General features: G+C 38.8%; 2 protein-coding genes across 12 annotated transcripts in view; one reads left to right on the top strand and one right to left on the bottom strand.

Moving 5' to 3' along the window:
- Window positions 1-21772, top strand: part of LOC105198996 (teneurin-m) — a 535513-nt gene that overhangs the window by 96849 nt on the left and 416892 nt on the right. The gene's annotated exons all lie outside the window — the stretch shown is intronic.
- Window positions 13229-21772, bottom strand: part of LOC105198997 (sialin) — a 197903-nt gene continuing 189359 nt past the window's right edge. Inside the window, exons 1-7 of one of the 3 annotated variants that reach the window (XM_011165878.3) lie at window positions 19044-20043; window positions 18131-18401; window positions 17357-17639; window positions 16126-16711; window positions 15751-15883; window positions 14382-14623; window positions 13229-13960 (exon numbers count right to left, since the gene is read on the bottom strand). In XM_011165878.3, the coding sequence (XP_011164180.2) occupies window positions 13769-13960; window positions 14382-14623; window positions 15751-15883; window positions 16126-16711; window positions 17357-17639; window positions 18131-18137 (1443 nt within the window). In that variant the 5' untranslated portion in view covers window positions 18138-18401; window positions 19044-20043 and the 3' untranslated portion in view covers window positions 13229-13768. Of the gene's footprint in view, window positions 13961-14381; window positions 14624-15750; window positions 15884-16125; window positions 16712-17356; window positions 17640-18130; window positions 18402-19043; window positions 20044-21772 lie in introns of those variants that run through there. The other 2 variants (XM_011165879.3, XM_011165877.3) reach the window with 2 other exon arrangements.

Below are 21772 nucleotides of genomic sequence, written 5' to 3'. Positions count from 1 at the left end.
CAGAATTCTCGTAATATCCAGCCAACGTCCATGCGAAGCGGCGCGACCGCCGAATTCAAAGATAGATTCCACGTGAGTCAAAGCGCGTCGAGAAAGAGAGGTGCTTGCGGCGCCGGGCGTGGAAAGGGCGAGGAAAAATGGAGATAGAGCGAAAGATAGAGAAGCACGAGGGTGGACCAAGGCAACGGGGACGCGTTTCTCGCGCTACCGAATGACAAATGGAGACCACAAGATTGCGCCTCCGACATCCAATTAGCCCGACCTTCCTCTCCTTGTTCGGCTCTTTCCTGACGCTTGTACCACCTCTAGTCCACCCCTTTCGTCCACCCTCACGACGTCAGGTGCAGGACACCGTCCGCCTCGCCCTGTAAATGGCCTGAAGAGCAAGAAGACTCCATCCCTTTGTACGTTTAATCAACGAAATCTAAACGTCATTCCGCCCGAGTTCGCGCGACATGCGCGCATCATACCGTAATTTTCATTAGCATCTTTGATCCATGGCTAATCCGTATACTCTAGTAATATCAACAATTAATGTTAAAACATTAATACGATACTTGACTGTAAAGAATGTTTAATTTCAATTTTCTTTTTTCTTCTGTTTACATTATTATTAAAGTCTTTAATATAAAGCATAACAGGTGACGTTTAAAATTTATCAAAAATACGACGGAAAATTATTTCAAACATTTTAGTACTGGCTAAGAGCGTACTCATTTGTTCAGAGGGATGCAATTTTCATTTGGCTCTTTACGCGTATCTACCTCGGCTCGCCTCGCGGCGTGAATTATTCGTTCGTACTTAATGAAGAATTACTTGACGCTCTTCAAGTAAAATTGTGCCATGCGCCAGTGAACACGAGGTGGCACGTCCTTGTCATCGTCTCCAGACTGTGCCTTAATATTACGGAACCGAATGCCGTCGAAGACGACGACGGCGATGACGACGACGAAGTCAAATCCCGATGTGAAAGGCGGCGCAACAGCGGCGGCCGCCGTCGCCGCCGCCGCTTCATAACGTCTAAAGGGCGTCTAGCGTCGCCTCGTCGGAAGACAAAACCGGCAATTACCGTCATTCCTTCCGCACGATAACCCTGCAGCTACGGCAGCGCGTCCGCGTGTTTGCCGAACGATCGATTTTCTTAACCCTTGCTACACAATCTCTGATTTTCCCCAGCTCCGAGACTCGCTTCCTCTTCCGTTCTTCTCTGCCTCTCTCTCTCTCTCTCTCTCTCTCTCTCTCTCTCTCTGTCTTTCTTTCTATCTGCCGGCCGAGGTTAAATAAATTGTGAATTTCACGATAAATCGAGCGCGAGAGATCTACGATTATTTCGCGCGGGTGATCGTATTCCCTGATCCCCAAGCCCGTAACACCCAAGCTCGAATTTCTCTTGGAATATTCTTGCCCGTTGTAATCCAATGTCGAATAGTCTGATATTTTACTAACGTCATTGACTCGTAGCTATGCGTATCCAAATTTGTCGAAATATATTTCCCGATGCCAAATATGTTCCTGAAAAGGTTAAAGGAATCGAAAGCGCCGCGCAAGGTAAAATACGGAATGGATTTTTAGTCAATTATTTTACCCCTTGGGAAAAATAATCGGTAACGAGTTGCTTCATTATTTTTATCAAAAAGTCTAGTCTATGACGACAAATGCTTCGCAACATTAAATATGAAATACCAGTTGCAATTACAGTAAATGATTGTAATTACATATTCGCGCCGAAGACATAAAAGCGTCTATATTACGTGATAAGAACAGAATGTATCGATTAAAACAAATTAATTTTCTTCGATAATTTTGCATTGAATTGTGATCAAGTGCAGGCAATTTAATAAACCTCTCACATACGTATTCCTTTAATAAGAAAAAAGAAAACAACTAATATGAAATTGGAAAAATATAAAAAAGATAAAATAGATGTTACATTACTTGTAATAAAAATAAATAGAAATCTTCAATCAAGCGTTAAATTGTCAGTCACAAAGTAACGTTTGTAAACTACTAATTTATTTTAACTCAATAATTATTAAAATTTTATGTTACGATAAGTTTCATTCAAGTTCAACGCTTTAATGTATCTTAACGTTAAAAAATGTATCATATAACTGATGATCTCATCAGTTTATGAAAACACTTATTGGCGAAAATATATTCTTCCAATGAGCACACACATACAGTCGAACGATAAATCTTTAACGGTAGGCAGCTGGGAGGACGGCTGTGTTTAGCGTGAAGCATGTGGCGGCCACGTTCGTTCCCGTACATAGTAAGCGGCTCTGTTACTAATTGCTCATTAGTTCGGGTCGCAGACATTCCTATCTGTGCGTAGTCGGCGTTTATTTCTAGGCGGATAACGATTTATTCGTCGATTCATGTTCCGATTAATTAACTGTCCGATCGGATCTCCGCGAAAATCGAGTGAAACTCTGAAACTCAAAGCGAACCTTTCGACTAAACTTCTTTCACCTGATATACAGAAATTACTATTCATCAATTTTTAGAAAATCGTCCACGTTAACCTATATTTACATGCTGTGTAGAACAAATTATTAATTTTATATGGAATAAATCTATGCAATTAATTGAAAGATTTATCGATTAATTTACATTGTTATCCATTGATTGGTGTTTGAATTTTCAATGGCGTTCTTGTAATCTCGCTGGTAATCGATGATGTAAAAATTTTTTAAACGCTTGTAAAATATAGAAGTAATTTAACACAATATAAAACTTTGAATAACGTAAATAACCAGATAACAATGTAAAGTAAAAAGCGCGCAAAACAGTACAGTTTATCTCTGAAGATAAGTTTTATTTGATAAAATATGATGATATTGCACAATATTTTCTCATTATTTGCTTGTAATAGAAATTTAATACCGACATAAAACATACAAAACTCGCTGGGTAGATGTGTTACGGATACTCTGCGCATTTTAGAAAAATAGTTTGCACGTGTATGATTAATAGATGTCTTGAGAATTGGTGTTAGCGATCAGGTGTAATATCATAGTGACGAATAGCTCCGCTTAAAGAACAATGCAGAAGAGCGTAGACGAAAGGACGCGTTTCGCGGTTGTCAGAAGCGAGGCGCAGGTAGGTTGGAAGATCAACGAATGCAACGATGTTCCCGGGAATGAATCGTCAGGAAGTATAGCGAGCGCAATTTGTTCGACTGAGAAAATACTACGGCGCGGCGGTGACGTTTCAAGAGAGAGAGAGAAAGAGAGTGCGCGTTTCGCTCATTCGCCACGGCATTATGCGAGCCAGTCTTATCGTCTCGCTTCTAATGTTTGCTCGTTTTCGTGCCTCCTTCAGTTCTGGGCACTTCTCTTGGATCCGCGTCTCCGGCTTTGCGTGATTAATCACCATAAATAAATATCCCGCCTCGGCGTGAGATACCGTATCTCGGGAGAAAGAGATTACTTCTTGCCGAGGATTCTGCTACAATCATGGCGAAACGGGTGGAGAGCCCTCCCGTTCCATCCCTCCGCGGCAAGAAGGCGCAACGGGGCGTAGCTCATCTCGTGGAAATAACGCGCTGACCATTAACTTGATTTTTAAATCTAGCGTAAATGATAGTCTTCACTTCGATGCAATACGGTACAATGCGCTCGACATGCATTGCTTGCTAGATCTTATGATATAGAAACGATAAAAATAACAAAAAAGTAATTGAATTATACACACACACAATTAATATATAACTCTATATGATCATAGTACTTACATAAATACATAGATTTTTTGAAAACATAACTTTTTTTATGAAAAAGATTTAATTGATAAATCTTTTGTAATGATTTAGAAATAATTCTTGTCTCTTAACAGCAGCGTTTCTTTTTAATTGCGAAACTCTTCTTTCTCCTTGCAAGATTAGCACGGGGAAAGTATGGTGTATATCTTTTCATTAGTTGAGATGTGTGTGAGAGTAACAAATAGTTTTCTACGTATTCTCATTTCTCATTTCGCTCTTATTTACGGCTTCTACTTGAGTCTTCCCTGACTTTGTTTTTCCAACCTTGTCGCGTTAATTTCAAAAGTAGTTAATTAAAAGACGATTCTCTCAAGCTCGACCTACATAGACTGTTGTCGAATGGATGAGAACTTTGTATTCTCAACAACTGTAACTATGTTAGAAACAGAAAATGGCTGGAGATCCGGAGACCAGATTCGGTGCCAGTCATTAAAAGAGGACAATTTTACGAGTTTGACACAGAATATTTTCATCATAGCGTTACAGTCTGTCTAATAGAAAACAAATAATAAAAGATTTAAAATAATAGCATGTACTACATTTTTCCAGTAATACATTTATTCATGTTTATCCACAAATATTTAGGCAATATTAGAGTTGATGAAAGTGCTTGTTTAATTCTTTATGGTCTAGTATAGAAAATTGTTACATAACCGTAAACGTGTAAAACTTGCACTTATCTACATCGAAATTCATAAATATCAATTCACCATTTTTTATTCACGCAATTGCTTGTCAAACATGAATGATAAAATGTGCTTTCAAACTTTTGTATACAAAACCGCACGATGTATATAATATTATAAGTTATATACTAATTAATTAACTAATTACATCATTAATGAAATACTGTTTGTAAAGTACATCACACAACTTGCGTAAAATTTTGTAAAATCTTTATTATTCCAGATTATAAAATTGTATGAGCCAAGCTCTCATTATTTTTCAAGCTCTTCTTTCTAATCCACATGCTGGTATTCATCCTCTGGTATCCATCGTTTGAATGAAGCGAGAGGCATACGGCATCGTACATACATACACTCATAAAGGCAATTAAAATGATACAAATTCGTGGTCGAGGAATGTTTCTGACAAATCATAGGGAGACTATCTACTCGCGGATCCTTTGTCTGGACTTTCTACCCTCTCGAGTTCAACACGCGAACACGAAACTTAAACAATTGAAAACGAACGGATGACAGATACATAGTATAACAAGATACAACATATTTTTGTTTAAATATGTATTTTGAACACATGCGCGAAAAAAAAGATGAAATTACATGGTTAAAACTGCGACACATAGGTTATCGTTAGATAGAACAAACTTGATTTTTTTTTGGTACATCATGTGCTAATAGCTTCAGGATAAGCTTAGTCTCCGATTATCGTGGAATATTCCCATCTTTAAAATAAAATGGATTGTTCTTTATCCGCGTACACCGCATGCGAGTTATTTCACACGCGCATATACGCTTTACGTCAATCTGCATGCGAAATTCGCCGAAACAACAACAAGGGATCTAGGTTGTCAATGCAGAATCGTGTTTTATGAAATATGAAAATATTACATAGAAATTGAAAAGGAATAAATCAATAAAACGAATCTATTGGCAGATGAGATATTTTTGAATGAAAAAACAAAATTTTTTAAAATTGTTTTCGCTATTGTTTATGAAAAGATTGTAAATGAATACTATTATGTTTTAATTTAAACAATTACGCAAGTCGATATATACATTACATATCTGCTAATTCATTTAGTTTAATTTAAAAAAAAATTACGTACACATGTACCCCTTAAAAATTTTACTATTTTCCCTGAAGGGGTTGCTCCGTCAGGTGGCGCCGTTTGTGGTGGAGCTTTGTACTAAGCTTTGCCTCCCTTTCCCCGAATATCTTGATAAAATGTTTGGAAGAAAAGGAGAACATTCTGTACATAAATTAAATTATATATTTAATTTTAATGTCATCTTATTCTTGACAATTAAAATCGATATAAATTAATTGCATCTTGGTAATTTAAACTATTACAACTTTTAATTATTCATGTCAAATTATTTTCATAAATATTCTACGTTCATTTAATTATTCAATATGTTAAATTTTATTGTCAAGTAGTAAAAGTTTATAATATATATTTTAATTGCAAAATTTTATATATACACACATACTTACACATCGAGCTGTCATTTAATGGAAAGCCAGTGTTAATCCTATTATTTAGCAAAACGTGGATATCAACTATAGATATAAATAAACGACAGTGTCGAAATTAGGAAAATATATCTGCTATACCGCTGTTATTATGCCGAGTCATAGAATCGATTCCCGACGTTGCTGTACGCTAGGGTGCAATAACCAACGAGGCCTTCGCCCGCACCCCGCGCTCGCCCGTCGTAGATAATCGCCTCGTAATTCACATATCCAGGGTCATTATTATTCATACTTCGAGTGAGACCACGGTATGCAAAGGCAAATTGCCAGCCGGACCGGCGAACACCGCGTAGTACTTGCATACGTACGTAGGAGCTTAGCTTTTCATCGAGCATTACGTAACGATTCGACTACTATGTACAAAAGTGTGCCACGAGGAAAAGAGTGAGTTTACTTTGGAAGTTAATAACGCTTTAGTCAACTGAACGTGCAACATGAGACACGCTTTCCCATTAAAGGGGATAGAGCGAAGTCACGAGCGATGAGTTCATAAGCCGCGCTCGAGATCGTATCGCGAGAATAACGTAAATAATTACAGGCACGAGGCCTGTTTACCGTAAACTTTACCTTCCTGCGAGGGAAACGTGGGAAACCTCTGAATCCTCCGTTATAAAGGCGCCAAACGATCGGCGAGATTTTCTTTTTTTGTGTCATCATTCGCAAAGTGAATTAGATATTTCGCGAGAGGGAGAGAGCTCAGCGGCGTGGCCGCTTTGCGAGCCACGCCAATTATATCGTCGGGCTTTTACATTGGTCTTTAAAACAGCATTACGTGTTTATCTTTAAAACATCTCGCGATAAAAGCGAATTGCGGGTTACGTGCGGGCGGTACGGGAATTGAACACTTTAACCGCGGCGCTACCCCGACGATTATAAAGGTAGTAAAAGAAAGATTAGTAGCCATAGCCGTCATTTGTTCCTGTTCAAAGGCATAATTATCCTTCGTTTCGCCGGGTGATTCCAAGCGGACGTAAAATCTGCGCCCATCTACATTTTTTTTTCTCCATCGATATTTTTTCCGGTATTATACGCGAGTGAGGTACGCGGCCGTATCCCGCCGAGGGAGCGTATGCACTTTATCGGCTGTGTTTTGTCTTTCGCGCACAGCACGCGAAGCCAAGATACTACGCCAAAGTCGCGCCATCTTTTTACGACACACCCCGTTGTACGTCTTTCTGCGGTTGATGGTTCGAAAAAAGGAAGAGAGGGGCCTCGTGGACGATCACGCGAGGCCTGTAAACGGTTATCGCGTCACTGCGACCGGAAGTGCATTCCTGACGGCCGGACTCGATGGCCTCTCTAATTACGCTTACGTACTATTCACAGCTCTTTCAGCGCCTCGAATCTCGATAGTCTGTCTGTTCTTCGTGGAATTTAGGCGAACGTATGCAAATTATTATTGATTGAGACGCGATTCGATGCAAAATGCCTTGCATCGGCCTGTCACTCGTTGTTCACTCTGTTATTTTTCACGGGTTATTTCCGAGTATTCATGGCCCGGCGCGTTTGAACGTGAAAAAAAAAGGATCGATCGTGCCGCGCAGATTTGCGGAATTCCTCGGCCGCTAGTCAAACCCGCCCCCGTTCTCCGCGTGTCAAATGAAAATATGTCACTGCCAGTCGGTGGCAGTCGAAATCCGGACGCGGTGGCGTTCTCATCAGCATGCGAAAACTTTGTTATTTGTTTGAACACGTTAAATTATGCATGCGCAATATGCTGACGGCTTTCGACGGCGTTTCGGGGGGCGGGAGACGGAGGAGGACGCGAGTTTGGGCGCAGAGAAGGGCACGATTCGTGGGGGTAGTCGAAAGGACGGATGAGGGAGTGACAAAGAGAGAGCGGGAGAGAGAGAGAGAGAGAGTGAGAGAGAGAGAGAGAGGAAAAGGGGGAATAACAGTGCCACACAGAGAGGAGGAGAGCGTGCGAGTCGAAAGGGGTGCAGCTTTTCTCTCAAACGTAATTGAAACAACAATAAAGTACGAACGCACAACAATGAACGCGCCTAATAACCTCGAGCTCTTTGCCGGCTCTAAACCTCGACCTCGGCCTGAAAACGAAGGGATCCCACCTCGATTCTACCGTTCGAGGGGTGTGAAGATATGATTAAATTACGTGATACAGGCTATTCGCCCCGCGTCCACCAAGTTTACGTCCTCGCTCAACCGTCTTACTCGATTGACCTGCTGACTTCAATTATAATTAATGTGCTTCGATGTTACGAATTTTATTATTTCAATATTTTATTTAATTCAATATTTTTCTGCGGATTTATGTAGAGAATACTCTTTAGGTACACAGATGTCAGTTTCAAACTTAATACAGGCCTCTATCTTGGATTGAGAAGCGACAGCGATGTTTCGTGCGAGGATATAATTATGCGTCAGGAGTTTTTTCAGCTGTGTGTGCGGGCGTGCATGTATAATACCGTTTTAAAATTCACAAAACTAATCTATGCACAAAGAGCACATGGATACTTTGATGCTCAGAATTCGTCGACAAAAAGATAATCCAGTGGCCGAAGCAAGAGGAGTAGCCAGGGTACAGAAAATAGCAATTGATCAAGCAACAGCACTCCTATAATAAATTCGTGTGTGACGTACGTTACACGGGATATCTATTCGGGAACACACGGGCGCATGATTTATTTGAATAGAATATACATATAAATATTAGCGGAGATTAAAAAATCACCAAAGGCAAAAGCGGAGGACGCCCGCACGTACGCGGACGCGGAAAATGTTAAATGGACTCAGACCGACAAGAGGGCGCATGTACATACGTACGTATGCGCGTGTGTATAGCCGTGTGTGAGTTAATGCGCCGTGGCGTATGCGATGCATTTTTTTATCCGTCGACAAACGAACGGACGAACGTGACGTGGTCGCGCTAATCAAAATCCGATGCGGCAGCAACGACCGCCGATTAAGCGGTCTCTCCTCTGAAGCCCCCCGTCACGAATCCGCGAAGCTGCAGCGCGGTTGGTTGGCTGGTTTGACATAGGTCCGCGCGCCGGCCCTATGCCCTATGTGTATACTTCGAATATACATATTTATACGCAGGGTTTGCGCGCTCGCGGTCCGCTTTCCGCGTCCACGTCGATCGTCCCGGAGCGACACGAACCTGGTCCTCCCATTCCCTTCCACCCCTCCATCTCTCTCTCTCTCTCTCTGACTGGTTAGCAGTCCATTTAAAATATGAAACCTGGTGACAGCTAAAATCTGCAGGAAGTTCGTACAATGCAGTCGGACTGCGGGCTATGCCGCGAGAGAGAAAGCCGGTCAATTGGAAACGGGGTGACCGAGTTACGGACCCCCCTCCTGCCTCCTGAACTGCCACCCCGCGCCACGTTCGCGTTATCCCTGTGCATCCTTTGGCAACCTATGGTGTATTGAATTTCTTAGCGGAATCATTCCCTTTCCTTTCTCTTCGCGGGTGAACTGCCAGATCGTTGCTGTGATGCACCGTAAGGAAAAAAAGAATCTTGATTCTCCGCGAAAACCGTGGTTGTGTCGACCAACCGCCTGCTATCGGTGAGTGACCCAGCTCACGTTCACAGACGTGCGATCGTTTCTTCGCTAATGCCGCTTTCCGTTCACGTAAAAGAATTTCGATATACTAAACGTAACCGTCAGCTGGGCTAAGAAACGTCACAATAAAGTCTTTCAATTGACACGATTGAGGCGAGAATATTTTGCTCGCTTGTCGTCCTATCGATAGATTCAATGATTTATTTAGCTCTCTTTACTCATCAAATATATATCCTTGTGTCGTTGCTTTAATCAGTATCTTGAATCTCAAGTCGAATATGTCGCGCGAACTATTGTTCCACCACTTCCACCTCAGCCGAGTTGTCTTAATAGTTTCGTAATCAAAGCGCGACTATCGAACTGTCCGTGTTTCAAAATATGAATTCCCATTCTGTTCATCTCGCCTGATATGCTCTTGAAACAAAATTCGAATAACAATTATGCAGTCCTATAATGAACACGCAGAAGCGCACCTGAGTGCAAACTAAGCCAAAGTACATGGCATTTCGGATCTTCAATAGCATGCTATCTCGCAATTGAAAAGCTAGAAAAGCTAAAATCGGTTATATTTTTAGCTTCTTTAATCTCATACGTTCTGTACACATTTTTATGCAATTAATATGAAAAAATTTTAAATATTTTTAATTAAAAAAAATTTTATTTGCTTTTATTTACTAATTATTATAGATCAAATGGGGCCATTCAATATTGCTTATTCGGGTATAATCTACGAGAATAATTGGAGTGTGTAATAAAGATGGATGTTACATATTATCATTGAGCTTTTTAGTCGGACAAAAAATATTTGGAAAAACGCTGAAGCAGCTAAACGAATTTTGGTTGTATAATGCCCCGAGATCTCGAAAAATATTTGAACATGTTGATAATTGCTTGTTGATATTATAAGATAAAAGCTTGACGCAGCATAATGGCGTAACGTCGATATCGGGATGGAAAGGATTAAAACGCGGCGCCATGTGAAATACGTTTACTATCTTGTTACAACGTCAATCAAAACGCACAGCAATAAATCATCAGCGTACCATATCCCTCGGATCAAGCACCGAAAACTTCATGCCACGTTGATAGGGCGTATATGCATATAACAAATATATAGGCGTTATGATATTATCTTGCAGTAAATGTAATAAATTTTCGTAACGCCAGCGGCGTATTTTATATGCGAAATATTTATCGCGCGGCGAGATGTCCAAAATTAAATCGTCCGAGCCATCAGAGGTTGGTTGCACAATAAAGGAACGGCACGCGGCCATCGCCACGAGGATTCGATAAAATCGAACGGATATCGTTTGAATAGAGTGTGTACTCGGTCCTATTCTCCCTTTAAATTCACCATCCTTTCGTCGTCGTTGCCCGTCGTCATAGTCGTCGTCGTCGTCGTCGTCGTCGTCGTCGTCGTCGTTGCCGTTCCCGCGCAACTCCCATCGCCGTCGTCGTCGTCGTCGTTTCTGACTTCCGTCTGGCGTACGTCGCGCGAGCTCTTATTAAAGGTGGCGATTTATCGCTAGTAATAACGGTGCGGTCTGGTGCTGCTTGGCGGCGAATGTCTCCCTGCCAAGGTTCTCCGGGAAGAGCAAGTGCGAGCTCGTGGCGCGAAGAGGAAGAGGTCAGAGGGCAGAAACTGGAAAGTAAGGGTTTATTCGCGGCAACCCCGTCCGCGCGCGAGGGGTGGGTGATGCACCTCTTTCCTCCTCCGTCCTCGTCGTCGGCAGTGTGTTATCAAGCGTGCGTTAAGCGTGTATGTGTATGTGCGCGGGCAAGCGCGCGCGCGCGCGCGCGACGGGGTAGATTAACAATTCCTGACATTTTAGTGGCGCTCCGGATGCGTTAACGCCACTTCAAGTACCGGAGTGCCCGACTGTAACGAGCTCCAGGATTGATTAACCGCCTCTGTCGAGCGACCCGCAACTACGGACTACGTGCTTCTCTAAGCAAACGAGACGACGGCCCGACGAAAGATCCTCGGAACTTATAATTACCGCTTGATTAATCGCCATTTTGACAGATAACTCGGAAACGGAGGAAATTTTTCACTGACTCGTCGCAGTTATGCTCGGATCGTCTACCGTATGCATCGATTAATCTTCCTAAAATATTGGACTATGTAAATTAGCTGCCGCGTCTGCCGACTCTTCGGACAACCGGTTCCGGCCGAATCGGTAGCTGCTAGTCACAATTAAAAACCGTGAAAATAGAAAGCGTTTGTCGTAATAAAAATATATGAATCGTATTTCAATCTTGACAATTTGCATCGTTTTGCAATAAATACGAAGACATTTAGATTAACTCAACAAGTTTTCTCACGTTGATCTTTGTAAAATACCAAACTAAAACGTGTAATGAACTTGAAATAAAGTTGATAAAAATAAATTTAAAAATACGCAATCAATTAAGAAACTTTTTTCAACGTTTTTAGTCAACGCAGATGATTTTATTCATCATAACATATGATCACGTAATTATTGACAAATATTAATTGTAAGTTTCAAAAACGTATCAACGTCATTCTGAAAAAAAATCTAGATCGACCAACAGCATTAGACGTATGTACAGTGTGATAGACGGTGGTAGGTGTTTTACATCAGTAATGATCGAAAATATGAATCGATCGAGCGGGCTTGCACCGTACCTAAACGTCGATAGAGGGAACAGGTCACCTGCTCAAAGGGTTAAGAAGACGAATAAGCATTATTCATACCGTGAGCGCTTATCCTTAAGTTATTCATCTCATGAATTAGTAAACACGATGAAGAGAAGCTCTCGCGCGTATCGGTCCATCCCTACAACGAAGTTTACCAGAATATTAGGTCCAAACGATTCTGTTGCACTCATGCTCGCCTCGTCATCGGAAGATAATACCAATTTTGAAATTTATAAATTCGAAAGAATCGCTACATTGAAAAGGGTGATAATTGTCTTGGAAGTACGTTACATATCATCTTTCTTGATACTTTTCAGACGTGTTTATTTATTATTTTTATCAGTAAGAAAAAAGTAAACTAGAATATTGAACTTACATGAGAGGGTATTTTTCAATGAAGGAGAATAGGTGAATTTTAAAATCTCCCGAGCTAGCTACCAATATATTTTCTAGATTGAGAATAAAATCTGGTAGAGAACGTCGACCGTGCGTATAATATCCATCTCGTTCCCTTCCGTCTTACCTAATGAAATTTTCAAAGAATTCCGAAAAAAGTAGAAGGGTCTCAATATTCTCTCATTCGTAACCGTACTGTTTCTATCGCGATTGTCGGTAATATTTAAAGGAAGAAGGAAATGACCTAGCGAGAAAAGCAGTTACCGCTCGCGTCTCATCATGTCGAAGCGTGCGACTGTAGACTGGAAATAAATTACAAATGTGATATATTTAGCCGTCGTAAATATTCCGCTATTCGTTACTTGGTGTCGGCATGGTCCTTTCACGCTGTCATTTTGTTTTCTTCGCGTCCGTCTCGCGCTGACTGGCAGTCTTTCGACGTGGCGATCCAATTGGGATAAAAAGAATTTTTGTACCGAGGTGGCACCTAATTAGTTACCCGTCATTAAGAGTGGTCGCGCGATCCTAATTATCTCGGCGTAGAACTTGATACATCGAGTAGCGACATTCTTGAGATTTCCGCGAACTTCGCCATATCATTGAGAAGGTCGTTATGCAGCGATGCGAATTAGATGTTAAATAAATGGAAATAATCGTAAAAGTAATGAATATATACGATTATATATTTGACACTTTTTGCATACATGTATACATATACTGTACAATCTAAATTTTAAAAAAACTGTCGCCCGTATAAGGCAGTTAAAACTTTAGCAATTGACAATATCGCAAAACATATTATCAAGAATTTCTTCTTAAATATACACTTTAGAAGATTATCAATGTACATGGATATTAAACAGATATATATATATATATATATATATATATATATATATATATATATATATATATATAACATATGAAGTAACAATTAAGTATTACATCCGCTAATCAATCTCAATAAATTCTTAAAAAATGGTTAATAGTGAGAGGTATCAAAATATAAAAAAAAAAAGTTTAAGTGTAAATATGTGGAATGTTATATAAAATTCACAAAGTTCTCGATTGCATTTTAAATTATTTCATCGTACTTATTCAATTTATCTAAACAACATTTCTCGTCATCGCACTAGACGATAGATTCTTGTAAAAAAACACTTCTCTTGACCTTTTAATAAGACCTATACAAAGATATATATTCAAGTCTTCGTTTCTTGTTGCTGCTGTTCTTGTTGTTGCGGTTGTATATCTTCGTCCCAGTTTTCAACCTCCGGTTCCGGATAATTCCACGGTTGAATTTTGGCTGAGCCGAAGGCCGCAAATACTATGAAAGCGAAAATCTGGCAGACGATGGTAATCCAGAATGCGATCCTCCAACGCGCCATGGTATGCTGTCAGAAAAGAACATAAATTAATATATTATATCGAACCAAACATCAATATAAAAGCCTTACTTTTACGACTGCACTTTAAAACAGGCTATAAAGTTTAAAAATTACTTCGGACATTATGACAAGCAAATATAATATTAAAATTCTCATTTTAAAGATCCCGTGTCACAATAAAGTTGACTTCGCAGTTGATTACGCAATTAGGATTCAGTGTCTCTTAGAACGAATATCGGCTTAACTTTCTTATATCGGATTAAAGTCGTTTCATCTTTCGTAAAACTTCAAGAAAAAGTGGAATCTTTGTGCATAACTTATTAAAAATTCAAGAAATTAGCGATCACGTCACGTTGCTCTTAACGGACACTTCTTCCTTTCTTTCTTTTTTTTTTTTGTCTGATCACGCGTTAAGTGTTCAACTTACTCCCTCTGCTACGAGAGCACCGACTATCGGTGGCAGAATAAAGGCGGAAATGGTGCCCGGAGTATTTGTAATACCCATGAGGATTCCTGCGTAATTCGGGGCCAGGTCATTCTGATTACAAAGATGACCAACGAATATAGCACCGCAAACTACTATACTAAGAGTTAGTAGCACGGTTGATGTCAAACGATCGCAACCAACGTACGCGATTACAATAAGGAAAACACTAGGTGGTACAGTACCTAGAAGAAAAAGAAATCCATTAAATATCAAAAATATCTATTGTGTAATTAAATATACCTAATGTAATACAACATATAAATTTTTACAGATATATTAATTATAATTCAGTATATAATGAATAATACAATGAATAATACAAGGTCGAGAACGAGCTATTCTTTAGTTTTTCGAATTGCAATTTATTTTAATCTTAACAACCAAGATACAGTTGGCGGACTGTATCTCTAGTTGTTAAGATTAAAATAAATTGTAATTCGAAAAACCAAAGAATAACTCGTTCTCGGTCTTGAATTATTCATTGATTGATATGAGCGTAAAAAGATTCAGTATATTACACAAATGGATTTACACATTGTTACTAGAAATAGTAGCACAAATTACGAATACAGAAATAGCGTAACAAAATGTCATACGTATTATTCGAAATCACGACCAGTTGTTAAAATCATGTAGAACATTTGCAAACATTTGATCTATTTTTCATTAACATATAAATTACATTAACATATAATTTAAACTTATAGTTCTTTAAATTGTGCTATTACATCTACTAACACGACGGATTACTGAAGCTAAAATAACAGAGAGAAAGAGAGAAATGCTGTCTTATTTTATTAATTAATTAAAAGAGACAGTAATATGCGCGCCGTATAATATGGATATTAAAAATACAGTCATTATTAAAAATAATACCAACTGAAACATTTGTTTATGACATTATTTTTTAATCCGTTATAAATGTGACCCGTCGAAAAAATAAACATATTTTTCGTTTCGAGCAGTAGTTTTAAGAAATATCACATGCGGTTTGTTACAAGAATATAATATGCATAAAGCCATTGTCTAATGCCTGTGGGCACATAAAGTTAACGTTATCGATGCGCGACTCATGAATACGCAGTTATTTAACCGCGCAATCTGTAAGTGGCTAATTTTAAATCTATACGTCTCTTAAAGTTCTGTTCAAAATGAAAAATAGCAAATACTTTTATAATTTGTTTTTTTTTTTTTCACCAACTTTTTTGCCGTGGTATTTTAATTTGCGATCTCGAGGCACTTTGTCTAATGAAAAAGGTACCTATACTTCTAGAACTGTACTATTATAAATTCCATTTCAAATACGTACTTATGAACACAGCAATTTTACGAGCAACAGTCTGCGACCAATATCCCTTTCTTCTTCCCCAATCTAAAACTCTTCCGATTAGCGGATTAGTGAAGGCATTCACGAGATACGGTGTGCAAACGATAGCAGCATTCTGTAAAGTATTTCAGGAAAAAAATTACGCAAAGAATTGAGATCTGTTTTACGTAATTGCATACGTCAGGGTAAAATAATATTATATATGAGATGCAAAATATTATTTTATTCGTAATATTATTCTGCCCGTAATATCTCTCTCTCTCTTGAATTTAATAAAATTTAAAATACATATAATACGCGTCTATGACATAATACAAGAAGAAATTATACATGATATTATTCCTATTACGCACTCACCGATCGGATATCGTATCGCAATATCTTGTTCATGTAAAGCGGCAGTTGAGTGAGCAAAAAGTACCAACAAAAGTTGCCTAAGGTGTTCGTAACGACCAGAGCCAAAAATGGTGTCGATGTGAATATATTTTTCCATGGAATCTTCATCTTTGAAGAGCCGGGCGTACGATGGCCGTACGAGCTCACGATGAACGATCTTTCCTGCTCCGATATGTACTTTTGTTTTTCCGGAGAACCGGCGAAAAATATATAAAAAATCACACACCAGATCAACGGTAGCGATCCATGGATGTAAAAGATAGCCTCCCAGCCCACGTAATTTAATATCAATCCCGAGGTAAGAATGGATATCACAGTGCCGAGCGACGTTCCAGCGTATATGATACCGACCCACGTGCTTTTCTCCTCGTACACGACCCATGTTCCGAGAAGAACGTTTACTATAGGAAGATTGGCCGAGCTCACAAGTCCGGTAAAAAATCTCACAATGTATAGCACGGTTATCTCGCTCGCCGCGATCGGCACCAATAATGTTAGGATTCCATTTACCAGCACGCAGACTAACAGTACGAGTTTCGTGTCAAACCTAAATCAATAGATTTCGTTATCGCAATTTATTAAGAGATGTGTGGGAATAAATAAAATGTCGTGAATTATTAAATGACATTGAACGAGATTCATCCTATATTTTCTAATTCTTAAAGAAAATTATTTGTCACTGCGCTATTGACATAATGTAAGTGGACAGTGTATAATAATTATACAAGAAAATGCTTTTATATATATGTAAGAAAAAGTTTGAAATATCAAAATCCAGCCATGAAGAGAAGATAACGAGCAAAATGATATAAATTACTTAAATTATCATTTTGATTTATTCATAATCATATAGATCAAACGATATCGAAATCAAATCTTGATTACACAGCCTTCTTCAGCATAGATTGTAAAAATTTTAATTGGTACTTTCTTATTATTTTTTATCATATTGACATTAATATTTATTATGTCATCATGATACGTACTCGCTATTATCATATCGTTAAACTATCATGACGCACTTCTTGCAAATGTTACACGGAAATATAAACAACTATGAATAAATAAAGATAATAATTTAAATAACTTATATTATTTTGCTCGTCATTGGTCGTTAACCTTCCTTTCATTACGTTTGTAATAAAAGCAAGCTTGTTCCCGTATATATTATTGTTAAAGCACAGTCACTTACCGATCCGCCAAATACCCCGATGGAAACATACCGACAAGGTATCCAGCAAAGTATATACTAATGACCAAACCCTGCTGGCTTGGCGTCCAATCGAATGGACCATTAATATCGGTGGCGGTATTTCCAGGAACATCAAATTCCGGGCACTCATCCGACCAGTCTATTACACCTGGCTTTTTCTTCACCATACCAATGATAGCCGTTGCTATATTCACTTTCAGTCCGTAAATAATCATGTTTGCAATGCATAGCATTATAGCAAACAAGTATCTCACGCGTATCTCTAAAGTTAAAATTAAAACACGTAAGATATGTATATTAGAAAAACGAGTTTCTGTTTAACCTACAATGAAATTTAGTACACTACGCTTTGCCATATTATAATGATCGTCGACGTGCCGAGACGTGAGAGAAAGTGAGAGAAAGTAAGAAAAGAAAAAGTAAACAAAATAATGAATATGTAAATTATTTTTATACTATAATCATGTTACCGATAATGCTAAAAATCTATTTTTATATGTAAATTAATAACTAATCGAATTCTTTCTCGGTTTAAGTCAAATCTGTTACATCAATGATAGCATTCAAAGAGAATAACAAGACAGAACGATGACAAAGCACTAAAATTTATCTTTCAGATAAAGAAAGTAAATTGTATTAGATATATTAAACATCTGTAAATGTACTTTACGAAAATTAGAAGATAACTCGAAATTGCTCTTCGACTGCTAGCCATAAATGTTAATAAGAAGTTAATAAGAAGTCTTTCCTTACCCATCATTTTGAATATTCAATGTGACCTCGGTTAATGAATCGATGACATTGATGACCATTACGTTTCAAATCGTTGCGCCAGCGTCGCCGTTTTCGTCGTTTGTTTCCGTATCGATATAATCACCAATTCGGTTTCGCTCGCCCGCACATTCAACTGCTCGATGAAGACTATCGAATTATATCGTCGACGATGAGACGGCACCCATGCACGATACTGAGATTCCTCCTCCACGAATATCTTTCTAGATTTGCGTCTCGACGCCGTGCATTCCTATCGACACAAGATTATAGGTCGTAGAGTGCGAAACACATTGTCACTTGAAAAGTCAATACAGTTCGAGGCTTCACTGCCTTACTCAATTCCGCTAATAAATATGTTGTTTCTTATGCCGAATGATAACAGTCGCGCGTATTATACACAATCATTTTGTCTTGCCACGCAAGACGATTTCGAAACATGCTTGCAAATGCTACAATGCGTATAAAGAACGAATATTTTCACAATTATTCCTTTTGTATGTGTTATGTAACAGACGCAGGATTAATTTGTTTTCAATGTCTCATTTAAATGCTTATGTAACGTCCAATCTCCGATATCAATTTTGATTCCAATTTTAACTTTAGATCTTTGTTAAATATATTTATTTGTTCAGCAAGAACGTTATTTCGGCAAATAAATTTTGAATCGGCTGGTAATATTCTAAATAAAATAAAATTTTAAAAAACATTATTACAGATATATAATTTTTAAAAATATTTAATACATAATTTATGAAATTGATAATATTGGAATATGTCTATTCATTTAATATCTACACAAAATTACTTTTCATTCAACAAGATTCTATAATTAAAAAATATATATATTTTTGATGAAAATGCATACATCAAAATCTGCTGGTTCGATACTTACGTTAAAATTATTTCTTTCTTTTTAAACTAATGGAAAATTCCGTGAATATAGCGTGAGATAGTTTCAAAACACTTTAGTTTCATTCCACTTGCACGCCCGATAATTTTTACATCAACAAAAGAAAGACGATAATAAACGTATGTGCCAACGTATTAAGAAAATATGTTTGAATGATGTGTGTATTCACCGGAACTAGATAACTTGATATGTGAGTGGCGTTACGAAAGATAGTGCGACATGAATTGCCCGGCGGTCACACACGCACTAAACTAAACTATGGAAGCGGCTTGGGTTTTAACTTTCAGTAATTTGCACCTAAGTGATGATTCCATAATGTAAAACAACATCGGTTTATATTTGCCGAGTCACCATAGGTTCACTTTGATTTTTTTTTATATTTCTTATAGTACTCTGTATGTTCTGTAGCGATATAACATACACAGAACTGCTTAATGCAATTACACGTTCAATTACACAAAAAATAGACGAGTCTTGTTTACTACTAAATGCAGCAACTGTGTGTATAATTAGTGGAGTAACGTGGTAAAACAAAAAATAATTCGAAATAACCACTTGCACTTAATAATTTAACTTCGTTGTATACATTAATCGTTTTTATTCTCAAGGTCGCATTCCTTTTTTACAAACGATTCCTTGAAAGCGGGCGAGGCAGCAGTCGTGTAGCCGACGAGATTATTCTCTAAACCGGTTCTTCGCGGCAATACGCGTTATTCATGTCGTGTTTCTCCGGCGGTAATTAAAACCAAGCGCGCCTGCATTGATTACACGAGCACAGACGACAGTTTCGTCTCCGTTAACGGCTCGACGGCAAGGTCTCACTTGTGCGATATCCGATGTGAATGTCCCAACTATTATCTCGGTAGGCTGCCAACATCGAAACTCACGCCTCTCCTCTCGCCGCGATACGATGGCGCGCGAGTACACTTCTCAAAGCCTTGTGTTCACGATGGTGAACGCGACGAGAAATCGGTACGAAATCTCGAATGGAGAGAAAGAGAGAGAATGGACCAATCGTATTAGTCGGTTGGCAAAATTGTATGAATGCGATTGGCCAATTCTCTCTCTCTCTCTCTCTCTCTCTCTCTCTGTCCGAGATTTTGGATCGATTTTTAGCATCGTGAACACAATGCTTAACGGATATTCGTCGGCGAGACGCTTAATGTTTATGGGCTGAGGATAATAGGGTCTCCCTGGTGAGCCCATGTCCAAACGGATGAGAAACGTTCCGCAGCGTAGCCCGGGACTCCCCGCCGATCACGACCGCATTCTTGGATATCTATGCATTCAACGTACAATAACGCCCACCGAATTATATTCAGCACGCGTATTCTTTTTTTCATCGTGATAGCTAGGTAGATTATACACGTAATAATATTGCTCTGATACTTAATTTTTGCGCGTCGTTAAGGCTAAATAAACGCTTCTTGATACAGAGTACTTTATCATTTATTTTCACAACGTTTTATATGGCAAATATAAAATTGATGCGAAAATCCATACTTAAATTACGAAAATATGATGTAAGCGACTTTTTATCGAGAATATCAAGAATAATGCATTTATTGTGGCTTATTGAGTTATCACGTATTTGTGTAAGATAGTCTGCCAGGTGAACCGATACTTATCGTGCAGAAAGTAAATATTCTTATATAATGAAATATGAGTGAATGACTGAGAGAATGACAGAAAGAGAGAGAGAGAGATTTTGAGAGAGAAAAAGAGATTAGACGCAGATTAAAGATATAAAATGACCATCAGCTTTCAAGTTATTTATCGCACAATTATTATATAATTTGTATATTATCGAGACATTAGTGCATGTATATCTAATGCATGCATTAACATATGACCATCGCAGATACAAGTAATAAATTATTTATGCACTTAGCATAGATAACACGCGTAGAAAATATACATCTATTCGTTACACTGTTGCCTACGTACTTGTGTATTCTCGCATATAATTCTCGATTAAAAGGTTAAAAACACATTCAACTGATCTATCTAGTCGTTTATATTTAAAGATTTATTAATCTCAATAGAGCTCGAACTACAAAGTAGTCTGTATTTAAATAGTCGCGTGAGCATCTCTATCAGCGATGTAGGTCAATATATGACGCGATAATTTGCGTAACGCGCTTATCATGAGACAGTCGGAGCTTGCGTGTGACGGGTATTTCATAATTTCTAGCTTACATTACGCTTTTATATAATGCACCTTATTCAACAGTGGAATTTTTTTTTTAAGACAACGCTACACCGCGTCGTATGTCATATTTTCTTGCAAACGCTGCAAACCGCATACGTTTCTGCATCGTTCGCCGGCCCGATGGCTAGTGGCGAGCACAGAGCGGTGGACAATAACGACGCCACCGACCATCACAATATTTTTACCAGACCGCGGTCTCTTTCGTGCGGTAAGCATGTGACAAGCGTGACGAAACGTTCGTAGAAACGAGAAGCGCGCAGACGGAAGTGGTTGCCGCGACAGTCTCGTGACGACAACGACGACGACGATGACGACGACGACGACGACGACAACGGCGACGAAGCTTGGAGACGCACGAGTTGCCATCATCCTCGCGCCTCTTCAGGGCTTATTCGGCCCAGCGCACACCTGCATTCGTGCTGGGGTGAATGCTCGCGCACATACCTGCTAGAGGAATATGGCAGGTTGAGATGGGGGAAGCGGGGAATCCACTCGAGAA

This window comes from Solenopsis invicta, chromosome 2 (assembly GCF_016802725.1).
Source record: "Solenopsis invicta isolate M01_SB chromosome 2, UNIL_Sinv_3.0, whole genome shotgun sequence".
Lineage (NCBI taxonomy): Eukaryota > Metazoa > Arthropoda > Insecta > Hymenoptera > Formicidae > Solenopsis > Solenopsis invicta.
Note: the sequence above shows the minus strand (reverse complement) of the source record. Positions and strands in the feature narration are given on the sequence as shown.